General features: G+C 40.5%; 1 protein-coding gene across 1 annotated transcript in view; it reads left to right on the top strand.

The window, feature by feature from the left end:
• The first annotated feature begins 688 nt into the window (after positions 1 to 688).
• The window catches only part of Tmem135 (transmembrane protein 135), a 186,545-nt gene continuing 168,744 nt past the window's right edge, over positions 689 to 18,489 (top strand). Inside the window, exon 1 of the mRNA XM_021194415.1 lies at positions 689 to 1,029. Coding sequence (XP_021050074.1) covers positions 889 to 1,029 — 141 coding nt within the window. The 5' untranslated portion in view covers positions 689 to 888. The remainder of the gene's footprint in view (positions 1,030 to 18,489) is intronic.

The raw sequence follows: 18,489 nt of genomic DNA, 5'->3' as shown, positions 1-18,489 counted from the left end.
ACTGGATAAATATGAGAGATTGATCTAAAGGTAAAGCATTTCTGCTTTAAAAAGTACAGAATTTACAAGTCCAAAGAAAGCAGGTTATTATACACCAGGGTTATATGGCAGGTGGATTGCCATGGCAATCAATTTTCGGTTAAGCCCTCTAGCCAGGCAGGAGTTCTACTGCACTGCAGCTGTATGTTGCGTGGGGTGGGTGATGAGCACTTGTGAAGGACTGTGTTGTTAGGACTCCATTAGGGGCTGGCAGGTCTCGCTACGGTCTCTTTCCATATAGCATGCATTTAAACACTTCTAAATTAGTATTTTCAAGACTTCACAGGCACAATAGAGCTTAGGAGGTTGAGCAAGTAGCAGTAATGTTGAAGGTTCTGTTGCAACCGCAGGTAGTCTTAGGTGAACCCATGGGACGAGGGACAACAGTGGTGCAAGTGCCTCCATCTCCCAGCAAAGACACAGAATCCTTTTGTTCCACTATCCTCTGCTCTTTTGGGCCAGGCTTTGACAGGGCAAGCGCTGAGCTATATAGCCCGACCCAGGCGGGATCCAGCATCACGCTCCCGGTTGTGCTTCTCTGAGTCCTGTTCCCCTCCCATTCGGAGGGTGAAGGTGCTCTCTTCCTTTGCCGGTCCGGAGCCCGCCCACCCGCGGGAGCGCGCATGCGCCTCTCCTCCCCGCCTCCGTCGTGCGCGCCCCGCCCCCTCGCGCTGCCATACGCGGACCGGCCAACATCCGAGGACTCCGGCCTTGAGTAATCCCCTCCCGTGACCTTTTCGCACCCCGCACGCCGAGGCCCGCGCAGCGCCCGCCTCGCCGTTGCGTGTCTGCCGCCCCCGCCGAGCCCTGCGTTCCCCTGACCACGCGCAGCTGCCACCGCCGCTCGTCATGGCGGCCCTCAGCAAGTCCATCCCTCATAGCTGCTACGAGATCGGCCACACTTGGCACCCCTCCTGCAGGGTCTCCTTCCTGCAGATCACTTGGGGCGCTCTGGAGGAGTCCCTCAGGATCTACGCACCCCTGTACCTGGTGAGCAGGGCTGGTGCGGGTGCAGGGCCTCCCGGGGGGCTCATTGCTCTTAAGTCAGCTTTAGAGGTGGTGAGAGGCCTTGGGGGGGAGTCCTAGGCGGAAGGAGGGGGAGGGGACCCCGAGGGTGAACTGTCACCGGACGCCTGTTGCTAGGATGGGGATGTGCTCCGGACTTGTAGGGTCAAGTGCCTACAACTTGATTGAGAACCTGGATCCAGAGACTCTGATGGAGAGATGTTGGAGCTTTGTATTTATTTAGTCAGTGCATGCACACAGTGTCCCCTCAGCCCACTTTACCACCATCCGGCCCCATTTTCATATGAAAAAGGGTATTCTGCACCTCCAAGCCTGCTTAGTCACAGATTTTTGTCCTTGTTTGAGATGACAGAGATGTCACTTTCTTTCGTAAGTTCCCAGAGTAGACTCCTAGCTTGAGATTTTGTGCGGTGATTTCAGAGGCGTTGAAGGTGTTTTAGTGGCATGCTGCTGAGGTCATTTTCTTATACAGGTTTACATGTAGGGAAGCCTAGAGAGAGTATCTGGAAGCCTACCTGTAACATCGAGAACTGATAAAGATATCTTCTCCGAGTGAGTGCCACTGTTTAGGAGACAATATCCACATCTTGGCACTGAAGATGTGCTATTTGGCTACTGAAGTTCGTTGTCATTTTCTCATTTGTTGAAGTCTGTATGCTAAGAAGGTAGACATCATATTTTGTATGTTTCCTAAAAGTTCGTTCAATACTCAATGAGTGGTCCATTTTTATTTCTCATTGAGGTAGTAATTTGGGCCGATGACATCTTTGACAGTATGATTATGTTTGTAACTTAATGGAGAAGCCTAATTTGTAATTATAGACAGAACACAGGAAAAGACAGTGACTCCCTCAGAGGCTGCAGAAGCCAAGTTCCCTTTTCATGACGTAAACTGGTGCTTCCCCACTTTAATGTATGTGAAGCAAACCCCAGGGGTCAGGTTAGAATGGGATTTCTGATTCAGTAGGTCTTGGTGGGGGCTAGAGAGTGCATTTCTGATAAACTCTAACATAGTGTAGATACTGGGGAATACCAGCCTTAAGTCAAGATCAGATTGGCATTGGCCAATATAGATGTTTATCTGCATCTGTATATACATACCTTCCCTAAAGACTGCTGTTACTGGGCTTTTCTATATGAATGTTGGCCAGCCTTTGTTTCATATTTGTTACTATGTTATTAGTATTTTGGTGTTGCTGGGAATCTAACCTGTTGTTTTGTACTTTCAAGACAAGAGTCCTGCTGTTGAACTCTGCCCCAGATTTCTGTAAACACTTATAAATACATTGGACTCTTGAACAGCAGTCCAAGAAGACTATTCTAGCCTGGGGACTTAGCTTAGTGACACGTTCAAGGTCCTGTGTTCTGACACCTTGTCTTGTTCCTCCGCCTCCCACCCCTCACAAAACAAAGGCAAGCAGAACTATTCCAGGCAAGTTGTTCAAAAATTGCTCTTAACCTCGAGGATTAGGAACTAGTTGAAGTGTTTACAATGTAATTTCTCCTGAAATCTATAGCATCGTTCATTAGTTCATTCATTCATTCGACACATATTTGTGGAATGCCTGGTATTATATCTACAGCATAGACAACCTACTGATTCTATTCTGTGTTAGGGGAATTTAGGGAAGCAACTGGAGCAGAGATTCTCCTACTCTAACAAGATAGGGTTGGTGGGGATCAAGAAAGGGCTTGTTCTACTATTACATTTTCAACTAGATTAAATACTTCTTGAGAACAAATTTCCTATTTTATGTTGCTGCTTATCAGTGGCTGTGAAATGATTAGTGAGAACTGACTTGTATTTTATTTTAAGTAGAGATTAGAAAATTTTAGCTCATTTCAGGTATTAAGGCTAAGGAGTGGAATTTGACTTTGGCCTTGATGTACCTGTGTGTGTGTGTGTGTGTGTGTGTGTGTGTGTGTGTGTGTGTATGTGTATAAATGTGGTAAGATAACTCACTGGTGAACTCCCAGTCCTGGGATTGCAAATATGCATCATTATGCATGGTTTATATAGCTCTCCTATCAAACGCAGAGGCTTATGCATACTAGGTAGGCAGTCTACCAACTGAGCTATAGCCCTAGGTCAGAATGTGTCTAGAATATGTATTTTTTTTTTTTTGTCTTTCCTTTCTCCTCCAGTGCCACTCAGGAGTGAAGCTGACTGCAGTCTGAGTTAGTGGAATTTCATTTTGACGTTGAAAATAAGATTGGGCATTAATTCATGGTGTAGCTGTGTGGAATGTGTATCTGTAGAGGGGATAATAGTATGACCGAGGGAGAAATCCAAGAGTTTGTAAAACCAAGAGCCTGTACATTGTATATATCCAAAGGTGTGAATGTAGTTGGGAACTATAATTCCTCTTGAACATTCTGTGTTTGCTTCTTTACACGTTTATCCTCTAGAGCTGTAACTACATCTGGGGATTATTCTCACTTCATGCGTAAGAAAACAAAAAATTAGAGCCATTAATCTTGCTTTGGGTAGTAAGGAAAAAAGGATAAGCTTATGGTGGTTACAGGAACACATGCTGCCTAAGGACAAGGAAGCCTGCATCGCTCACTAGTTGGAGCTGGAAGGACAGTTAGGAATTGTAGTTGCTTTACCTCGTGGTTGAGAGAGTTAGAGCTCACAGGGAATCCCACTTGTGCATCACTTCAGTGTGAGCGAAGGAAAATCTCTGTTTCTAAGATGCTAGAAGATAATTGCCCATGTTTTAGGGCTGTTGTTTGGACTTCGGGTGGGATGGCCATGTATAGGAATAGCAGTGACATAATAAGTCCTTAATGTGGTGGACTTGCTATTGAAATATGGCCTTATGATGCCTCCATCTCCTATAGAGCAGGCAGCTTTTCTTCAGAACCAGTCCTATGGGGAAGTTGTGAATGAGTTCAGGTATGAATGGATAGGCTGTCCAGTGGTACCGGAGCAGGGCGGTATTTGGCATCTGCCAGAGAAAATGAAAGGGCAGTTGTAGAGGCATTATTCTCACTGGAAGAATCAACAGGACAGGAGGATGGAGGATGTGGGGACAGCATGGGGACCTGCTGATGTTTATAGGAGTATAAGTCAGGTGAAACTGTTGTCTTCAGTGATAGAAATGGAGATATCTGAAGGGCAAGTGGCTTGCCTGGAAGACTTGATGAGTGAGTGTATTGTGGAACCTGTAAAATGGGCCTTACATTCTTTGTCTCTCATTGTGCTTTCCTCACAGGACTCTCTTGTTCTCTGTATTTGCCTTCACGCTTCTTTTCATCTTAGAACAGTTTTGAAATGTAGGCACCCCATTTTTTATTCTGATGAAGAGTTTATAATTCAAGTATAAAAGGAATATAAAATGCCAATTATGATTCAGTGACTAATACAGTCCATTGCTTGATAAAGAGAAAGATACATTTCAGAAAGTTATAGCAAATCAATTCATATAATTCTAATCACACAAGGTCTCTCCCCCCTCCCATGAGAACTTGATTTAGTTAAATCCTTTCACTTGGAAATCCTGGGGTCATTTAAACCTCTAGCATTATCCACAAGTCTCCAAGAATGGCTGTTAATATGAACTATAATTCTCTATGTAAATATATTGACACATATGATCTTATCTTAGGAAGTATGGAGTCCCTAAAGAGAGACCAAACTTGAAAAGATGAGATTCAGCATAGCTGTAAATGAAACTTGGGTCTGCGGCTGTGTGTATTGGTAACTTCAAATATACATACTCAGTCTAAGTGATAATGACTCATTTTTTTTCCTTTCACCAATTATTGAAACAACCTGCCTCCAAAGAACTATAGTTTGTTGTTTTTATTCCTCATCTTTAAATTTTTTTTGCTCATTTTTTTTCTTTTTTGTTAACATTCACAGAAATGGGTTGAGTTTCTAGTGTGTTAGGAGTAGGATTATGTTGCTGCAAATACTGGTTATTTGACCAGTGGGCTAGAGAGAATATATATATCCTAAGATTTTTTTTTTTTTTTGATCAATGGTATAGTTTAACTTTGCAATTTCTGTGTTCATTTTTAGCTTCAATAATATATCCAGAGAAGAATGGGTTGCTCAAGTTGCCCAGTACTCTTGTATCAGGACACACTTGACTTTGAGGCCCTTTAATAACAATAATGATGATGATGATATTTTAATTATTTATTTATTTGTTAATATTTATTATTATTACTATATTATTATTAAAATGGGAATTCCAGCATCCAACATTCAATACATATGCCTTTACAATTTTATGTCTTGATGAATTGTTTACTTTATCAATATGTAGTGGCCTTTGTCCCTACTGATTAATGGTGGCTTGAAGACTAGTTTATCCAGTGCCAGAATAGCTACACCAGCTTGGTTTTGGTTTCCATTCTCATAGTAGACTGATATATATCTTGACCCTCAGACTATGGGTGTATAAGTGGGGAATGCTTTTCCCAGCAGATTACCTGACATGATATAGTTTTTAACCCTGTCAACTGGTCTATATCTCTTTACTGGGGAGTTGAAGTAATTTATATTTATAGTTATTATTGGAAGAGTTTTACTGACCCATGTATTTTTGTTGGTTGCTTCTGTGATTGGTTGAATGATTTGTTTGTTTCTTTCTCATGCTGGTATTGTGGGTTTGCTGTTTTATAGTAAAAGATATATATCTATATATCTTTATATAGTATATTATATTTAATATGTTATATATTTATAGTAAATATTAAATATATAATAATATATAATAAATACCATTGATAAAAAGAACTTAGAATATATCTATAGAAATGTAGTCTTCTCTGCCGCTCACATAAAAGCTCCTTCCTGCTTTCATGAAATTTATCTCCATTACCTTGTTAATTTAAAAATAATAGCTTTGTTGGTGGTTATTTAATTGCAGGGCTTGAAATGTATTGATCTATGCTTCCTAGTTTTACAGTTGCTAATGGGGGATTTCATGTTACTCTGATGAACATGCATTTGTGGGTGAGCTGGTGTTCTTTTTACAACTCCAATGGTGTTTCTTTGTGCTTTTGCCCTGTGATTATAGTATATTATGGAGGGGTTGGTCTCTTGTCATATGTATTTACGGTTCTGGTTGTATTTTCTTACGTGTTGTTTCCCTAGATTTGGGAAGTGTGCCCTAGGGTACATTCTGTATGCTGTTAGCTTATCTCTTTTCTTTTGGGATTTTGAGGTTTGGCGTGTTAATTTTATTTCAGAGTTCTTGCTCATTGTGGTCATTGCTGTTATTGGTGGTAGTATATAGGTGCTTTGTTGAGTTTATTGATGATGCTACCCATTGTTTTAATAATACATTGAATTTTTCATTCCTCCAATTTATATGGCCTTTAAAAATTTCAATTTCCCTTTCTATTTTGCTGCCTTTTTTTTCCATATTGCTGATTTTCCCAACTACTTTTCTGACTTTCTCTCCTCTGTCACTTGCTTTCTTTTCTAAGTGCTCAGTTGATTTCTTCAGTCTTTGGCCTTGTTTTCTCTTTGAGGTTACTTTTCATTTTTACCAACAAACATTGGAGAATTTCGTCTGGCCTTTTACGTTCTTCAGTATCTTTGAATGAAGCCGTTGAGAAATTGTGACCTTGTGAAGGAATGCTGATGTCTTCTTTTCTCAGGCTTGTTCTCTTGTGTTATTTGTGTGTTTGTTGGTTTAGTCATCTCTTCCTGTTTCATTTGGGGATCTTCTTAGTGGACAGACTACTTCTGTGGGCTCAAGCCCCAGTGCTTTAATGAGAGGGGAGAAGCCAAGCTTTTGTAGAACCAGTAACACCAAATTGTACAAGATAGAGAAATATACTTAAGATCAGTTAGAGCCCACTAGCATATATATTGCCAGTTATTGTAGAAAGAAAATGGTGGGCTCTGCAGTTAACAAGTATTTGGGGTAAGTGTGGAAATAATAATAAGTAGGTCAGGTAAATTCAGAGAACAGGGAGGGAGGAAAGGAAGGACATCAAGATTTAGTAAGCAAGAAGTAAGAGAAGAAAATCATTGTGAAGAAAAGGAAAAGAACAAGAGATTAGAAAAAATAAACAGAAAAAACATTCCTTAATAGTGAGAACATTCACAACCAATTGTAGATCAGTGTAAGAAGGTGTATAAAAACCTAAGCATCAAAGCTGAAATCACAACAATAAAAAACCTCGAACAAGGATAAGTCAGAGTTCAAAATACTACTAAATGCATACTAGAAAAGAGGCGAAACAGCCCCCTCAAAGAAGAGGAGAAAGAAAAAAGTCCAGTAATTAAAAATATGTGAATATAGTCTAATAATTTTATGAAAAATAACAAAGCAATAACATAAAAAAAAGCATAAAATGTCTTAAAAGGCATTGCAACATTATATTGAAAAACAAACAAACAAACAAACAAACAGGTATACAAGGACCAAGGAAAGATGGCATGTGTATTAGAGAGGGCTCCTTCCAGATCAGTCTTCAGTGTTGAGGAGTGTGATAAGGGACAGGGTTGTGTCAGATGAACTTGTAAGGTCTTAACTATTAATCAGACTTATGTTAGTGTGAGTCTGCTTGGAGAAGTGTGTGCTAGCCACTGGTGTTACCCTTTGCTATGTCTGCCAGGGCCTTCTGCTGGCCAGACTCAACCTTGCAGTGGGTGGGCTGAGCAGATTCTTCCAGCCTGCCCAGACTTCAATTGTAACCTGGCTTAGGATTGTTCTGTATTGTGTAGGGTATCAGGGAGCAACTATCACATCGAAATCTGTATAGGCAGGTGTCTACACACTTTCAAAACTTGCAATGCATCCATCACTCTACTGGAATGTTAGCTTTCTCCAATTCCACAGCAGTGAAGCCACACAGCAGTTAGTCTGAACCAGAGGTTGACAGTCTACCAGACCTCAGGTTCTGGAGTTCTTATATTCTAGAGTAACTCTCAGCGGAGGAAATTTGCTCCAGGTTCTAAACATGAGGCTGCTTTCCTCTAAGTCATACATTTTTGACCACTTAGGTCAGTCCTGCACATGTCAACGCTTTTTGACTGGTCAGCATCCAGACTTGTTTTCTGTACCTGTCTCCCCAGGCAGTGTCTCAACCTAGAGCAGCGATTCTCATCCTGTGGGTCATCACCCCCTTGAGGGGAGCGTCACATATCAGATATCCTGCATATTAGATATTTACATTATGATTCATAAAAGTAGCAAAATTACACTTGTGAAGTAGCAATGAAATACTTTTATTTTGTGTGTGTGGGTTCATCACAGCATGAAGAACTGTATTGAAGCATCACAGAATTAGGAAGGTTGAGAACCACTGCCCTAGGGTATAGTACTTAAATTCAGGATCTCACATTTGGGGTGTGTTCCTGTTCTTGGGACCCAGCTTTTTTTTTTTTTCTTTCTCTATTAATTTGTTTCTTTATTCACTTTATAGCCTGATCCTAGCTTTCCTCCTTCCTCTCCTCGCAATCACACCCTTAAACTCCTTCCCCTTACTTTCTCTCCCCTTTTCCTTAGAGAGAGGCAGCCCCCTCCCCCATGGGTACCCACCCACCCAGGTACCCAAGTCTCAAGTCACAGCAGGACTAAGGACATCCTTTCCCACTGAGGCCAGACAGAGCTGCCCAGCTCTAGGAAAGGGATCCACAGGCAGGCTGCAGAGTCAGAGACAGCTCCCACTTCTATGGTTAGGGAACCACACGAAGAACAAGATGCACATCTGTTACAAATGTGTGTGGGGCACTAGGTCCAGCCTGTGCATACTCTGGTGTGTGGTTCAGTTTCTGTGAGCCCCCATGGGCCCAGGTTAGTTGACTCCTTAGATCTTCTTGTGGTGTCCTTGACCCCTCCTGCTTCCTCATTCCTTCCCCCAACTCTTCTGTAAGATTCCCTAGCTCTGCCTAATGTTTGGCTGTGAGTCTCTGCATCTGTTTCCATATGCTGCTTCATGAAGCCCCTCAGAGGACAATTATGCTAGGTTCCTGTCTGCAAGCATAGCAGAGTGTCATTAATAGTGTCAGAGATTGGTTCTTTCCCATGGAATGTTTCAAGTTGGGGCAGTCATTGGTTGGCCATTCCCTCAATCTCTGCTCCATCTTTATTCCTGCATTTCTTGTAAGTTTTGTGGGTCGGTTGGTGTACTGGCTGGTTTTGTGTGTCAACTTGACACGAGCTGGAGTTATCACAGAGAAAGGAGCCTCCCTTGATGAAATGCCTCCATGATATCCAGCTGTAAGGCATTTTCTCAGTTAGTGATTAAGGTGGGAGGGCCCATTGTGGGTGGTGCCATCCCTGAGCTGGTGGTCCTGGGTTCTATAAGAAAACACATTGAGCAAGCCAGGGGAAGTAAGACAATAAGCAGCATTCCTCCATGGCTTCTGCCTCAGCTCCTGCCTCCAAGTTCCTGCAATGTGTGAGTTCCAGTCCTGACTTCCTTTGGTGATGAACAACAGTATGGAAGTGTAAGCTGAATAAACCCTTTCCTCCCCAACTCGCTTCTTGGTTATGATGTTTTGTGCAGGAATAGAAACCCTGACTAAGACACTTGGTGTCTCCTCCCTCCACTGGAAGTCTTGTCTGGCAGTAGGAGGTGGCCTCTTCAGGTTCCATATCCCCCGCTGCTAGGAGTCACAGTTATAGTTATTCCCAAAGACTCCCAGGATCCTCCTCTAGACCTAGAGCTGCCTCCCCCACCAATTTCTGTTCTTTTTCCCAGCCCTTCCCTTCCCCATACCTGATCTCCACCCCATTCTTCTCCCATCCAATTTCCTCCCTCCATCTACTATAGATGTCTATTTTATTTCTCCTTTTGAGATTCAAGAGTCCTTCCTTGGGCCCTCCTTGTTACTTAGCTTCTTTGGGTCTATGGATTGTAGCATGGTTATCCTGTACTTTATGGCTAATATCCACTTAAGTAAGCACATACCATGCATGTCTCTCTGGATCTGGGTTACCTCACTCAGGATGATATTTTCTAGTTCCATCTATTTGCCTGCAAATTTCATGATGTCATTGTTTTTAATAGCCGAGTAGTATTCCACTGTGCAAATATATCACATTTTCTTTCTTTCTTTCTTTCTTTTTTTTTTAAATCACCAGCTTTTGTTTGTTTGTTTGTTTATTTATTTATTTATTTATTTATTTATTTATTTATTATATGTAAGTACACTGTAGCTGTCTTCAGACACTCCAGAAGAGGGAGTCAGATCTTGTTAAGGATGGTTGTGAGCCACCATGTGGTTGCTGGGATTTGAACTCTGCACCTTTGGAAGAGCTGGGTGCTCTTACCCGCTGAGCCATCTCACCAGCCCCATATCACATTTTCTTTATCCTTTTTTTCTGTTGAGGAATATCTAGATTGTTCCCAGTTTCTGGCTGTTATGAATATGAATAATACTGCTATGAACATAGTGGAGCATGTGTCCTTGTGGTATGGTGAAACATCTTTTGGGTATATGCTCAGGAGCCGTATAGCTGGGTATTGAGGGAGAACTGTTCCCAATTTTCTGAGAAACTGCCAGATTGATTTCCAAAGTGATTGCATAAGTTTGCCCTCTTACCAGCATGCTCTGTCACTTGAGTTATCAATCTTATCATAGCCATTCTGATTGGTATTAGATGGAATTTCCAGGTCATTTTGATTTACATTTCTCTGATAACTAAGGGCGTTGAACATTTCTTTAAGTGCTTCTTGGCCATTAGAGATTCCTTGGTTGAGAATTCTCTGTTTATCTCTGCACCCCTATTTTTAATAAGGTTATTTGATTTGCTGGTGTTTAATTTTTTTGAGTTCTTTATATATTTTGGATATTATCCCTCTTTCAAATGTAGAGTTGGTGGAGATCTTTCCCCTTTCTGTAGACTGCCTTTTGTCCTATTGACTATGTTCCTTTGCCTTATAAAAGCTTTTCAGTTTCACGAGATTCCATTGATTAGTTGTCAGTCTTAGTGCCTGAGCTGCTGGTATTCTGTTCAGGGAGCTGTCTACTGTACCCATGTGTTCAAGGCTATTCCCCACTTTCTGTTCTACTACGTTTAGTGTATATGGTTTTATGTTGAGATCTTTGATCCTCTTGGACTTGAGTTTTGTGCAGGCTGATGACTATATCTATTTGTTCTTCTACATGTAGACATCCAATTAGAAAAACACCATTTGTTGAAGATGCTGTCTTTTTTTCCATTGTATGGTTTTGACTTCTTGGTAAAAAATCAAGTGTCTGTAGGTGTGTGAGTTTATTTATGGGTCTTCAATTCTATTGATCAGTCTGTACCATGGTTTTTTTTTTTTTAATTACTTTCACTCTGTAGTACAGCTTGAAATTAGGAACGGTAATATCTCCAGAAGTTCTTTTATTGTACATTGTACAGGATTGTTTTGTTTTACTATCCTGGGTTTTTTTTGTTTTTTTGTTTTTTTTTTTTGTTTTTGTTTTTTCCATATGAAGTTGTGAATTGCTGTTTCAAAGTCTATACAAAAGTGAGTTGGAAGTTGATGAGAATTGCATTGAATCTGTAGATTGCTTTTGGTAAGATGGCCATTTTTACTATGTTAATCCTGCTGATCCATGAGGGTGGGAGACTGTTCCATCTTCTGATACTGTCTTCNATTTCTTTCTTCAGAGACTTGAAGTTCTTGTCATACACTTACTTGTTAAGAGATACACAATGATACTCAATTTTAAACAGTTGATTCCCTTCAAGATGGCACCTGGCCACATGCCACTTAGCTGTTTACTTCTGATTTGTTCCTGTGCAGTGGTCATTGTCTCCCCAAGACTGGCTTTGCCCCTGGGCTGGACCATGAAGCTCCTTTCGCTGGAGCTGCCTTCCTCTCCTTGTGGCTGATGCTTCAGCTCCCCCTGCCTGGAATCTCATGGCTAGAACTATTCAGCTGTCTTATTTTTAGTCTGCACCTTTTTGGTTTTTTTTCTCCATATTCATTCATTGTGGGGATTTCTGAAGCTTCTTCTTTTCTTTTTGGAAGAGTCTGGTTTTTTTTTTCCCCTTTCTTTTTCTTATGCGGACACTTTTTCTTCACTGGGTCACACAGATGTTGCTTCTATTACCTATCTTACCCCATCTTACGTTATTCTTTATAATAGTGATCTTTGTATTTTTACAATTTGTGAAAAGATTGATGCTCACTAAAGTTCACTTGTAATGTATTCTGAAATTTATGCTAATAACATATATTTAAATAGACTTTTAAAAATTATATTTTAGGGCTGGAGGGAGTGGCTCAGCAGCTAAGAACACCTATAGCTCTTACAGAGGACTCAAGTTCAGATTCTAGCATCCACATCTGGTGGTTCACAACCACTTGCACTTCCAGCTCCAAGGGATCCAGAGTCTTTTTCTGGCCTTCTCAGGTATTCATGTGACCCAAACATATACAGACACATGCATACACATAATTTAAAAACAAAATTTTATTTTGCACTTTGGGTGTTAGCTATTACTTCACATATAAAATAAATGGTGTTCCTCACTGCCTGCATCTACCAGAGTCCATTATGAAACGTAAGCTCCAGACAAAAATTAAAGACAACATAGCTAGCGCCCATGCTGGTGTCGAGCATAGCACCCATGCTGATGTGGTATTTTAAAATGCATACTTGCACAGTGGGAGTATGAATTCCATAGTGTTCAATACTTAGGAACATTCCCTAAGAAGGAAAAGTTGTTCATTAACCTTTTCCGACTATTTCTTAAGCGGGTTCTTTGAGGACGGCCTGACCCGTGTGCTAGCCTGACCCGTGTGCTAGCCTGACCCGTGTGCTAGCCTGACCCGTGTGCTAGATTAGATAGCTCCTTTGTCGAGTCAGAGTACACGCACTCTTTTGCACTTTGGGGAAGGAATACTGTGTTTTCGTTCTCCTTTAGGTATATAGGTTTCTCTTCAGAATATGGAATATTTGTTCCGTATTTACTTGGACTATAATATCTAACAAGTTTATGGTTAAAATCTCATAGGCCTGTGTATAGTCAGGTCATTATCTTAGGCCTTTAGTAAATATTTAACAAAGAATTGAGATTCCCAGGGATAAAAAAAACAATTTATCAAGCACCCAGTTACTTTGCAAAAGGTTTGAAATCCACCAGTTATGAAATTAGCTCAGTGATATGGATGAAGGTTTTAAAGGCAGAGGTTTAGCATCGTTTCTAAAGAGAAAAAAGACCAGTGTTGGTGTAAATGTTTGGTAATAGGCTTTTTTCCCCCCTTGGTTGAGACAGGGTTTTCCTATGTAACTCTGACTGGCTTATAACTCTCTGTGTAATTCACATTGGATTTTAACCCACAGAAATGCACGTTTGTGTCTGGTATTAAATTTTTTAAGAGGTTCTTTAAAAAATTAAAAACAAAACTAATCAAGAATCCTTGAAAGTCATAAAATTATGCAAACTGCTAAAAACTGTCTTGCTTATCTGACCCTAGGAGATCATGGAGTCATAAATTGACTTCACTTGAGGTCTCATTTATGTAGTATAAGTGAATGACTTATTTTGTCTTTGGCTCCTTATTAAGTCATTGATGCCTTTTCTTGCTTTGTTACTGTTTATTTGTAAATGTAGCAATGTCTTTGATTTTTTTTTAAAATAATGAGCGTATTTATTAACATTCTAATTTGAGTCCCTTGACCTTGTTTTCCTGGGTGACTCCTTGTTATTCTTTTTTCTGATCTGTTGAGTTCAAAGTACGACTGCCAACAGATCACTTGTAGTTAAAGGTTGAGAGCCTGCTATTGCAGTAAACGCTTTCTCAATCCAGCATTTCCCTTATCAGCTACAGGGTGTAGGTGGCCCAGGCAGCTGCTCCATAGGTCAGGGATGAAGTACCATGTATTTTTATCCATATTCTAGATGATGATGTAGTATCCTTGCTTCTGTTTTGGAGCCAGCAGATTCTCAATAAAACATGTATTTATTTGATTAAAAGGAGCTTACAAGACCTTTAAATCCTGAGTATTTTCTATGTTAACATTATTTTTGTGTGGTCATTAGGAATTCTCTTCAAGTAAGAGCTATCTACTTGGAAAAATTTATATTCTTCAAAAATATATTTTGAAAATGAAAGTACATTTTGTTAGAGGAACCCTTCTGGTTCTCAGTCCAGGGGAGGTAAGTCCACTCTGAAAATCCATACGGTGACTTGGTGCTCAGATGCAGTTTAATACCCAGCATTCCTGGTGGGGTCATTATGCTGCAGATTGTTTGCCTTTCTTTTCAAACCTGCACCCCAGAAACAGTCGTGGACCATGAGTTAATCAGGATAGTGTGGCTTTCTTCATGTGTCCACGGCCTTATCTGCAGCCTGCAGAGCAGAGTGTAACTCTTCGCTCAGGCTTCACTTCCTCTCACCATGCCTCTTATCCCATCATTTCATTCATAAAACATTGTCTATAGTAAGTTAGGAATAAAAACCCTAAAAAGAGGCAGGTGTATTCTGGTTCATAGTTTTGGTGGTTTCAGTGCCTGGCTTGCTTGGCTCTGTCGATTCTGAGTCTCTAATTAGGAAGCAAATGCACGATGATGGTGTGTGTGTCAGAGGACTCTGACCTGATGACAGGAGGAAGCCGGGAAGATTGGAGGGGACTGTATCTTACGTTCCACTCAAAAGCATACCTCAGTGGCCTAAGGCCTCTGACTGGCTCTCATCTTTTAATGTTTCCACGGTCCTCAGATATACCACAGGCTGGGGATTGAAGCTGTCATGAATCTTTGGAGGGCATTTAAGACACAGTAGTAATATTCAAGATGCACTTGCATCTTTAAAGCAGTTGTTCTCAATAGGGGGCTGTTTTATTTCCAAAGAGATGTTTGGTGATGTCTGTCGGATAGTATTAATTTTATAATGCACAGGAAGGCTAGCTCCTAAAAATCAGACTGGCCTATGTGTTAGTAATGTAGAGTTGCTTTGAGATCTTGCTTTAAAGAAATCCTTATTTAAAAGAGATTAGGAATAGATACAACATAAAATCTGTTACTGTAAACGATTTTATTTTTCCAGAGAAGCTAGATTTGTTTACATCTAGAAATGGAGTTATTTTCAAGAGATGAATGATCAACCTGTGGGCTAAAAGTGAATGCTAACCTATGGCTTGTTACTGAGTCTAATGCTGTGGTAGGCCCCTTTGAGAGCCAATTAGATTTGTCGTTGTCCATGGTCAAAGGCTGCAGTGTCAGTGCTGCTATGCTACCTCTATGGAAAAATATATGACACTCATCACATAGGGGAATCGTAAATGAACAGCAAGGGAATAGAAATGCGTAAAGTGAAGTGCATGTGGCCTTAGTGGATGTTGAGTGATGAGCGTGTTGTGGACAGGGACTTTGAGGCCACAGAAGGGTATGTGTCTATAGTGCCTACACTTCCAGAGGCCCCGGCTATGCTAACACCTTCTTAAAGATCTGGAGGGAACTTTCAAGTTGTCACCAGGCCTCCCAATTTTGTCTCTCTTCTATCAACACTGAGTGGTCTGGCTTAGTCTACACCAGCCCTTCATGAGCTCACTCAAGCTGTCACTGCACCTTGACACATGCTTGTAAATGTTCACAAAGATGTTTGCTTATGTTTTAGATGCTTTAATATTTTGTGGTTTTATAACTCAGGTCTGAGGTCCACCCCAGAGCACTTTTTGTGTGTAGAATGTAATTGTATCCATATCTTCTCAGACCTGATCTTTCCAGTATCACTTATTTTAAAAAACACCATAATTTTTGCAGAGGAAAAAAGAGTTTACAGTGGTACTTAATTTAACTTCTTTATTATTTTTGATTTATATTTTAGAAAAGATTTTTATTTTATGTGTATGAGTGTTTTGCCTGCGTGTATGGATGTACATCACAGGTGTGCAGTTTCACTGGAGTACAGAAGAGAGAATCATAACACCTGGAACTGGAGTTACAGACAGTTGCCTCATGGGTCCTGGGATCCAAACCCAGGTCTTGTGCAGGAATAGAAAATGCTCTTACCCTGAGCCATTGTTCTAGCTCCTTAACCTCTTTAAGAAGTGAGGAAACGGACTTCTGAAGGATGCGTAAGCAAGGATCCTCTATACAGATGGCCATAGAGTGGAGACTAAAAATTAAATAGGATTATTCTGTGGTATATCTTTGTGGTTATTGCTATTTCCTAGACATACTTTTAATAAGTTAATCCTCACTTTTTCATACTATGTCTTTTCCTTGTTATTATAAATTATAACATATTTTATGTTATGGGATGATATATATATGTGTGTGTGTGTGTGTGTGTGTGTGTATGTGTGTGTGTTATGACCAAGATATATGATGGCAAAAAGAAGAAAATTAAATTAGCAATTTATATACCATTTAGTGATAATAATGTATACATAGCACTTTAATATTTGTCGTATATGAGCCATATGGTTTTAGAGTCTTTTTCCTTTCACATATCTTATTTTTAGATATCATTAGTCTTCTAAATTTCAAAAATATCAATGAAATTTTAATATAGTTTAGCCATTATTTTATGCTATATCTTGTTTTCTGCTGTTTTCATATGAACCATGGAACCTGCACAAGGAATTAGCATAGAGTTATTAGCATTTGTAAGTAATTAGCATAGGTCACAGCATATGAACAGCACTAAGGTCTTTGATATAAGAAGTGATACTTCTGAAGGTGTTTGATGACATCACACCTGGGTATGAGGGTTTAAAAATAACCACAAGGCTAGCGCAGGCACTGCTGTATTGTTTGCTTCGCCAGGGTTTTAAGCTGTTCACAGTGCAGCCCTCTGTGTGCATGGAGAATGTAAATGGCGTGTTGCACACTGGGAAACTTTTGTGATCACTCTGTCTGGACTCCCAGGCTTCTCCTGGCCACTGACTGCTCAGAGTTCAGTGTCTCAACTACTTGCAAACCCTGGCTGTAAGCTTTGGCTAACAGCACAATGATGATAAGAGTCCTGATTTCTTGAGCTTTGTGTCAGGATTTCCTTTCTTTCAACAGACTCTACAGTTTGCTTATATTGTATAGATGTCCACTTTACTACTGTTGTGGACATTTAGATTGTGATGGTATTTGGGATTGATTGCAGATGCTGGAGAATAATCTTTTGGTGAAGAGAAAGCCAGCTATGACTAGATGTGGTCCATATTATCAGTTTTGCACTGGAGTTGTACAACATTGACAGTATTGCCAGCAATGTGTGAGGTCTGTAGTTGTGCCTTGTTCCCATCAGCTCTGTGTCTGGTCTTTCATTTTCATGATTTTGGTGTATATGTTTCATCGGGTACTTCTCTGATAGAAGTGAGAAGTGTTAATTTGTGAGTACACTTCTGATAACAAAGAACCTTACTTTGATGTAGATGTAGATTCACTCACACATGAACGAAATAATAGTGATTCCATGAGCGTTTTCTCTTGTTTCTTTCAATGGCATCCTCTTGCCAGACACTACTGCATTATGCAGTAAAAGTCCTGCCATTGGTGTAGCCCCAGCAGAACACAGGAAGGGAGGTGGCTCAGCTGCTCATATACAGGGGACTGAGCAGGGTGTAGGGGCGCACATATACAGGGGGACTGAGCAGGGTGTAGGGGCACACATATACAGGGGGAACTGAGCAGGGTGTAGGGGCACACATACTTAATCCCAGCACTCAGGCAGCAGAGGCAGGAGGATCTCTGTGAGATATCTACATAATCTACGTAGTGAGTCCTAGGGTAGCCAAAGCTACAAAGTGAGACCTTCCCACTTTGTGCCTATAATCCCAGTAACTGGGAGGCAGAGACAGGAGGACTCTGGGGAATTCACTGGCCAACCAACCAGCATTTCTTACTCCAGGTTCAAGGAGAGACTCTTAGAACAAAAGGCAGACAGATTAAGGGAGACATAAGATGTCAAACTCTTGCTTTCAGATGTATACAGACATGTTTAGTGGTTAACAGTACTGGCTGCTCTTCCAGAAGACCTGCATTCAATTCCTAGCATACAGACAATGGTACATGGTCCTCTGTAACTCCATTTCCTGGGGAATCAGGCTCCCTTTTCTGGCTTCCATGGGCACTGCACACATGTGGTGCACAGATTATGTGCAGACAAAATACCACTACACTTAAAAAAAAGAAAAAAAAAAAAAAAGACCTGGAACAATTTTGTCAGGGCAGCTATCCTGGAGTTTGCTCTTTTCTAGCTGTGTTTCTTTCATTGTTTTCACATCCTTTTCCCCTTAGTTTCTGTCATCCAGCCAGCAATTCTTCCTTCATGTACTTTGTCATCAGAGCAGTGTGATACAAGTAAAGTACAGCAAGCTGTCCTGTAAGATTGGCCCCTTTCTCTTAGCATAGGTTGTTTTATATTACTGTCTTGTGTCTTTTTTCCTTTTAAAAATTTATGTATTTAAATTTTCATATGTATTTTCTTAGGGTTATTCTTTTTTTTTATTATTATTATTTTCTTTATTTACATTTCAAATGCTATCCCAAAAGTTTCCCATAC

Source organism: Mus pahari, chromosome 1 (genome assembly GCF_900095145.1).
Source record: "Mus pahari chromosome 1, PAHARI_EIJ_v1.1, whole genome shotgun sequence".
Classification (NCBI taxonomy): domain Eukaryota; kingdom Metazoa; phylum Chordata; class Mammalia; order Rodentia; family Muridae; genus Mus; species Mus pahari.
Note: the sequence above shows the minus strand (reverse complement) of the source record. Positions and strands in the feature narration are given on the sequence as shown.